Source organism: Equus przewalskii, chromosome 15 (genome assembly GCF_037783145.1).
Source record: "Equus przewalskii isolate Varuska chromosome 15, EquPr2, whole genome shotgun sequence".
Taxonomy (NCBI): Eukaryota; Metazoa; Chordata; class Mammalia; order Perissodactyla; family Equidae; genus Equus; species Equus przewalskii.
Window position 1 is genome coordinate 76,978,552 of NC_091845.1, and position 6,758 is coordinate 76,985,309.

The following is a 6,758-nucleotide window of genomic DNA, read 5'->3' on the forward strand; positions in this document are numbered from 1 at the left end:
TCTTCCTCTACTGTATATGTGAGACGCCTGCTATAGCATGGCTTGACAAGCGGTGCATAGGTCCGCACCTGGGATCTCAACCAGTGAACACTGGGCCGCCGAGAAGCGGAACGTGCATTTAACCACGGCACCGCCAGGCCGGCCCCAGATTATCACTGTATTTAAAGGTACCTCTTGGGCTGATGGCCTGAAATAAGACATACTATAGACAGAACACCTTTAAGGCAAGGGGCATGTTGTGTCATATCATCACAACGTGTGGGTGGAGGTGTTGCTGTCCCCGTTTACAGATGAGAAGAAAGTGGCTCCGAGAAGGTGAGCCAGCTGTCTGGCCCACTGGTGGGGGAGCAGGAGCTGGGATCCAAGCCATCCCCTTCCCTGACTTGGCCTGGTTGGTGCAGGCGGGAAGATGCCCAGCTTGTGTTGTATCCACACCCACCACCAGGGTCCGAGGCGCTCCTAACTCAGTCAGTGACCTATTGTGTAAACTTGTTTTTGAAGTGTAACATATATGCAGAAAGTGTGCCAACCTCAGTGATTAAGCTTGATGGCTTTTACCAACTGAATGCACTGGTATAGCAGGACTCAGATAAAGGAGCAGAACAACACCCCCCGCCCAGGAGTCCCCCCTGCCCCCCCAACCACTGCTCCCCCAATGTCCCCACTGCCCTGACTTTGTCATCCTGCTTTTGAACTCTATACAGATGAAGTCACACAAAATGTACTTTTCTTTCACTCAAAATTATGTTCGAGTGGTTCATCCATCTTTGTGCTGTGATTGTGGTTCCCTCATGCAGGTGGCTGAGCCACTATGTGAAGATGCACAATTACGTGTACAGTCCACTGTTGAGGGACAGTAGAATTGTTTCCAGTTTGGTGCAGTTACAAATGACGCTTCTGTGAGCGCTCGTGTACATGCGTGCACCAGGAGTAAAACTGCAGGCCATGGGTTCAGCTTTAGGAGTCGCTCTCAGTTCTCCAGAGTGCCTGTGCCATTTTCCCCGCCCACCCGCAGCATTAGAGAGTTCCCGTTGCTCCACATCCTCACTAGCGCTTGCTGTTGTCTGTTTTCATTTTAGCCGTTCTGGGTGGCATGTGGCACAGTCACACAGTGGTGGTGATCTGCACTTCTCTGATGATTCATGAAGTTGAGCACATTTTTGTATATTTTTTGGCCATTTGGATATTTGCTTTTGCAAACAATGATTCCTTTTTAGTTGTATCTTTAGTCGGAAAATATTTCTGAGAATGGCTCCCATGCTGAAAGATTCTGTTTCTCTTCCCACCTGGGGGATCGTTTCTAAGCCTCGATGTTTGGCAGTTCTCAGAAGGGTTCCACAGCCAACGCGAGTGAGAAACAGGAGTCGGAGGGTGGCACAGCCACTGCCCGGCGTCCTCGGGGCTCTGGAAGCTCTTCAGCTGCGACCCCGGCTTTCTCTGCTCACTCAGGCTTGCTGCGCAGGCGTCAGTGTGAGGTTCCCTCAGAAATGAGGAAGGATGAGTTATATTCCACATTTAGAGCTGAAGCCATGTTCCAAATTCCATCCCCCCTTTCTCGCTTCCTTTGGAGTCTGGGCTCTGGACTGACTTCAGTGACTGCAGAGTAATGAGGGTGAACAGGGCTCTGCCCTTCCCGTCAGCCCTAACCAGGCGGGGACACACAGGGGACTGAGGTGCTGACAAGCCTCCACACCGTGGGCATTGAGGACGTGGTCTGTGCACAGAGCTTTAAAGGGATTGAGAAAGCTCTTAAGCTCTGGCATTGTGATCAGACATGAACAGCTCAAACTCTCCTGATGCGAAATGCAGGCCTCTCTCGCCTCACTCGGAGAAGGAGCTGCCGGCCCCCGGCCCCCAGCTGGAGCTGACCTTGTTACTGGCCCTCCCCAAGCATGTCCTCACAAAGGGCCACCAGACAAATGTCTGGATGGGAGGAGAACGCTAGAACGGTGCATATGGAGCACCTAGTCTGTGCTGGTCACATGCTAAACGCTTTCCCCCTCCTAACTCATTTAACCCCCACCACAAGCCACTGGTCAGTTAGAACCTGCCCTGTTCTCAGGGGGCTTACAGGAGAGCGGGAAGCTAAGGCAGAAACGCCGCCAGGTAAGAGCAGTTCCTTTCAATCACTTAAGACAGCTATGGAAGGGGCTGGCCCCACTGCCTAGTGGTTAAGTTCTGCGTGCTCCACTTTGGTGGCCCAGGTTTGCAGGTTTGGACCCTGGGCATGGACCTACACTGCCTATCAGCCATGCCGTGGTGGCGACCCACATACAAAATAGAGGAAGATTGGCACAGATGTTAGCTCAGGGTGAATCTTCCTCAGCAAAAACAAAACAAAACAAAAAACAGCTATGGAAGACATGCCTGAAGCAGCAAGTTGATCATTTACTTAGCAGACCATTTCTGGGCCATCCCTCTGTGATAGGCCCAGGCTGGGGGCTGGGGGGCCTAAGACAGATGAGTCAGGGCCATGTCCTTTAAGAAGTGCACAGTCCCCTTGTAAGCATTCATTGTTAAATGAATGAAGTTGAAAATCCTCTCCACGTTTGTCTGAGTGGAGGAAGGGAGCACGTCTGGTCAGGGTGGCACTCAGTGAGTGCGCCCAGGTGCATGGTGCCCCAGGTGCAGCCAATATGCCATGAGTGGGGACCAGCATTTCCTGAGCTCCCACTGCATACGGTGCCCTGGCTGAGGCCCTGGCACCTGCCATATCCTTTCATCCTCTCTGTGAGCCTGGGAACTAATGCTCCGCTTTACAGATGAGGAAACGAGGGCACAGAGGTCCCTTCCCAGAGGCACAAACGTGCAATTGGCAGAGCTGGAGCTCACAATCAGGGATTCCAAATTCCTGGAGAGCCTAGGAGGGGCTGTGCAGAGGAGGCAGGGTGACAGGCCCCGAGGACCATGAGAATGGGAATGTGAGGGCCAGCCCTGGCAGCCGAGTGGTTTAGTTCAGCACACTCCACTTCGGTGGTCCAGGTTCGGTTCCTGGACGTGGACTTACACCATTCATCTGTGGCCAACCTGTGGCAGTGACTCACATACAAAAATAATAGGAAGATTGGCAGCAGATGTTAGCTCAGGGCGAATCTTCTTCAGCAAAAAAAATTTTAAAAATAAAAAGAGAATGGGAATGTGGCTGGGGAGGTCTGCACTGGAATGGGTGGGTGTGAGAGTCCAGAGGGCATCTTGGTTGTAGAGCAGCCACTGAGGTGGGTGCAGACCTCCCGGTGGGAGAGGCAGGCGGGGGGAGCTGGGAAGGGGTGGGAGCCAGAGTGAGAGCCTGTGGCCTGTGTCACGTTCGGCACTGAGCCTGGGAGACGGGACCCTCTCCTTCACTGCTCACCTTAAAGCTACCCTCTATCAATGCACAGTGCTTCAGGGAGGCAGCGTGCAGCTCTAAATGTAGGCTTTGGAGCTGTGTGATTCTGGATAAGCCTCTACCTCTCTGAGCCTCAGTTTCCTTTCCTCCAAAGTAGGCACAGTCACATCTAAATGAGATAAACCTAGCATAGCAAAGAGGACAGAACAGATGCTCAATAATGTGGTTAAGATTTAAGACAGCTTCCAGCTGTCTGGGTTCAACTCCCAACTTTGCCACTTGCCAGCTGTGTGTGTGTCCTTGGGCAAGTGACTTACCCTCTCTGTATTTCCATTTCCTTCTCCTTAAAATGGGGATAATGATAATAGTTCCAACCCCGAGGGGTTGCTGTGGTATGAATTTGATACACACGTGCATGTGAGTGGAAACAAATAAAGAGCTTGGCACAGCACCTGGCCCCCTAATAAGCCTTAGTGACGAGCAGCTACACTTATGCTGCGTTCCTCACGTTGCCTGGTAGGTAAGCAGCAGCTGCTCATTTAACAAGCACTCTTGGTTCTCTTTCTCCCCACTGTGCGGTGGCACAGGCAGCGCTGGTGCTACAGGAACTAGAAGGAGAGCACGGAAACTTGCAGGGGGAGGTCAGCTGCCAGCAAGACGTGGAAGATGGGAGGATTGGTGGGGGGAGGGCACGGGGTTCCTAGAGGCATGATTTGGGGGCATGCAAAGCTGGGAGCGGACCCAGCTGTGGACAGGGCGCAGGACATCTGCGTGCAGGGGTGTCGCTAAGGGGAGAGATGGGGACGCCTCCAGGGGTATCAAGTGTTTGCCCAGGCATGGTGACCGTGTGACCATGTGACTGGGGTGAGTGATCCGTCTTTCAGGCCTGGAAAAGAGGGGATGCCAGGCCTCGCTGGCCAGCCGAGAGGGTCGTGTGAGGCGCACAGGAGGCTACGCAGGTGCAAGTGTTTGCAACCACTGACGCTCCATGCAGATTAGCCCCTGTGGTCCCGCCCCACGTGAGGGGGAGCTGGGTACGCTCCTGTGCCGAGCCCTGCTTCATCCTGACGGCTCTCCTTAGGAACTGCAGCTCTAGTCCGTGACAATCCCTGGGAAGCGCTCCTGCCTAGCTTCCCATCCCCTGGAGAGCATCCCTATCACAACTCGTGTGTTCGTGTCTACCACGTAGGGTTTCATTGTATCTTAGCACATTATGTATACCTGTAAAACATCACTTGTTCAGGTCTCAAAAAAGTGTTAAGATGCAGCTTCAGGCCTCTAGCACGTTCCTGCAGGCTTGGGAAAATAGGCCTGTACAAGCCGTACGAGACAACACTTGACCAGCGTCACTTCATTCCCGATCCAGCTGTCCGTCACCATTCCTCTCCTCCAGACCTCCCAGCCTGTCCTGTTTTATGCCTCTGTCTGTTCTCTCTGCCTAGAACACCCTCCCCAACCTCACATCACATTACACTCCTATGCACCCTTCAAAACCCCCATCAGGTATCCTCTCTTTGAAGCTTTCAAACAACTCTTCCATGCAGGAACTCCCCGGTTTCTGTCCCTGTGCGGTTAGGAATTAGTGCATATATTACCCTCTATTACAGTTGTCGCCTGTTTAAACTCCCTGACCACCAGCCTTCCTCCACTTCCAGGACTGCCTCTGGCTTTGGCTTAGATGTCTGTATCTCCGGGGCCAATCAGAGGGCCTGGAAGAGAAGAAGAGCTTAATGAGTATGCCTGGGACAAACCTAGTTAAACTCAATCCTATGTCCAGGGGTTCCATGGTTTATGGATATTAATCCATGGATTTTTCCAGAACTGGATATTGGGGAAAAGTGCATCTGCTGACCATCAGGAGAGGCTATAGGAGAAGTCCGAGGGTCCGGAGGGGTTTCAGACGCCTCCCCGGACCTAGCCCGTATCAGAGAGGAAGCCCCGCAGGTGCGCCTGCGGTCAGCGGCCCGTTTTGATCACGGCCTGCGGCGAGAAGGGTTTCTTACCCTGAGACCCGCTGACACCTGCATCGCACAGAGCTTTCATGGGACAGTATTTATCCTTGCAATGGCACTTCTCTCCATTTCTCTTTCTTTTCTTTCCTTCTTTTTGTTTTTTTGATTGCTGGTCGCCACGCGATGGATTGCTCCCACAATTCTTCAGTCTGATCGGTTTGCATCCCACAGTTTGAAAAACACTGCTGCAGGCTTTCCTCAGCGGGTGTAACCAGAGCAGGCTTCTGGGAGGAGGAGCGGGCCCGGAGGGCGGCGGGCGGCGGCGGCGGCGGGCGGCGCGCGGCCTCTAACCCTGCCCTGTCGTTGCAGCCGAGCCGCTGCCGCTGATGGACCTATGCCGGAGATGCATCCGCTCGGCGCTCGGCCGCCCGCGCCTCGGCGACATCGGCGCGCTGCCCCTGCCTCAGTCGCTCAAAAACTACCTGCAGTACCAGTGAGCGGGCCGGGCGGCGCTGGCGGCCCCGCGCACGCGGCGGCGGGAGGGGCCTCCGGCGCCCGGGACGCGCGGTTCCCCGCCTGGAACACGAAACGGCTGTTGCCAACAGTATTGGCTGCCTTGGGCGCAGCCCGCACGTCGGACACCACCTGGGAAGCCACGGGGAGCCTGGCGCCTGGCCCGCCGGGGCCACAGCGACACTGCGGCCGCGCCTCGATCGGAGAGCCCGCCTCCTCGCCCAGAGGAAGAATCAGACATGGGGCGGAGCCTCTCCCGGGGACGGGCCCGCTCGGGAGGAGACTGCCTCTGAATAATGCGGGGGAGCGCGCCTGCTGGCCGGGGCTCTGGGCCCACCCCTTGCCAGGGCGGCGGGCTTGTCGGGACACGTTAGGACTTTGTGCCCCTTCGGAAGACTGTTGCCCGGGGATGCCCAGCTGCAGAGCTGGCAAGTGGCCGAAGCCGGGTGAGAGCCTCCCAGCTCGACTCTGTGGACGCCGTTTACCTCCCTTCCCCGTCCCCCCCCCCCCTCCCCCCCCTCCCCCCCCCCGCCCCGGGTTCTCTGGATGCCCCAGGCACCTCTATTCAGGGAAGCTGAGTCTGATTAGTTCACCCAGGGACGGAGTAGATCCTTTATTGTTGTTATTTTCAGCAGCGTTGCATTTTAAAAGAGGAGTGTGGTGAGGGCAGTACTTAGTCCAAAGGTGCTATGAGGGGAACTGGGGGCATTGTGACGCCCAAGCGGGTGATGTCCTGGGGCTGGGGAGCCCTCCGGGGTGCTGACGGTCTCCGGTGACCATCCATTCAGGAGGCAGCCTGGCTGCCGCAAAGCTTTATTTGAGCGAGTTATTTTTTCACTTTAGGAGACTGTGCGAGTTTGTTTCTGTTTCACGTGTGTGTGTGGTGTGCTGTTTATTTATCAGCTTGGGGCCTTGGGGCAGCCTTGTAACTGGAAGGGCGGATGTGGCAGGTGCCTTCGCTGCCCACT

General features: G+C 55.2%; 1 protein-coding gene and 1 long non-coding RNA gene across 2 annotated transcripts in view; one reads left to right on the forward strand and one right to left on the reverse strand.

The window, feature by feature from the left end:
* SPSB4 (splA/ryanodine receptor domain and SOCS box containing 4) overlaps positions 1-6,236 on the forward strand; it is a 60,767-nt gene extending 54,531 nt beyond the window's left edge. The window contains exon 2 of the mRNA XM_070577573.1: positions 5,647-6,236. Coding sequence (XP_070433674.1) covers positions 5,647-5,774 — 128 coding nt within the window. The 3' untranslated portion in view covers positions 5,775-6,236. The remainder of the gene's footprint in view (positions 1-5,646) is intronic.
* Positions 723-5,653, reverse strand: LOC139076215 (uncharacterized). The gene is made up of 3 exons (XR_011527593.1): positions 5,329-5,653; positions 4,921-5,034; positions 723-1,480 (listed from the first exon to the last, which is right to left on the reverse strand). It is a non-coding gene; the product is annotated as an uncharacterized lncRNA (long non-coding RNA).
* Positions 6,237-6,758: the final 522 nt, after the last annotated feature.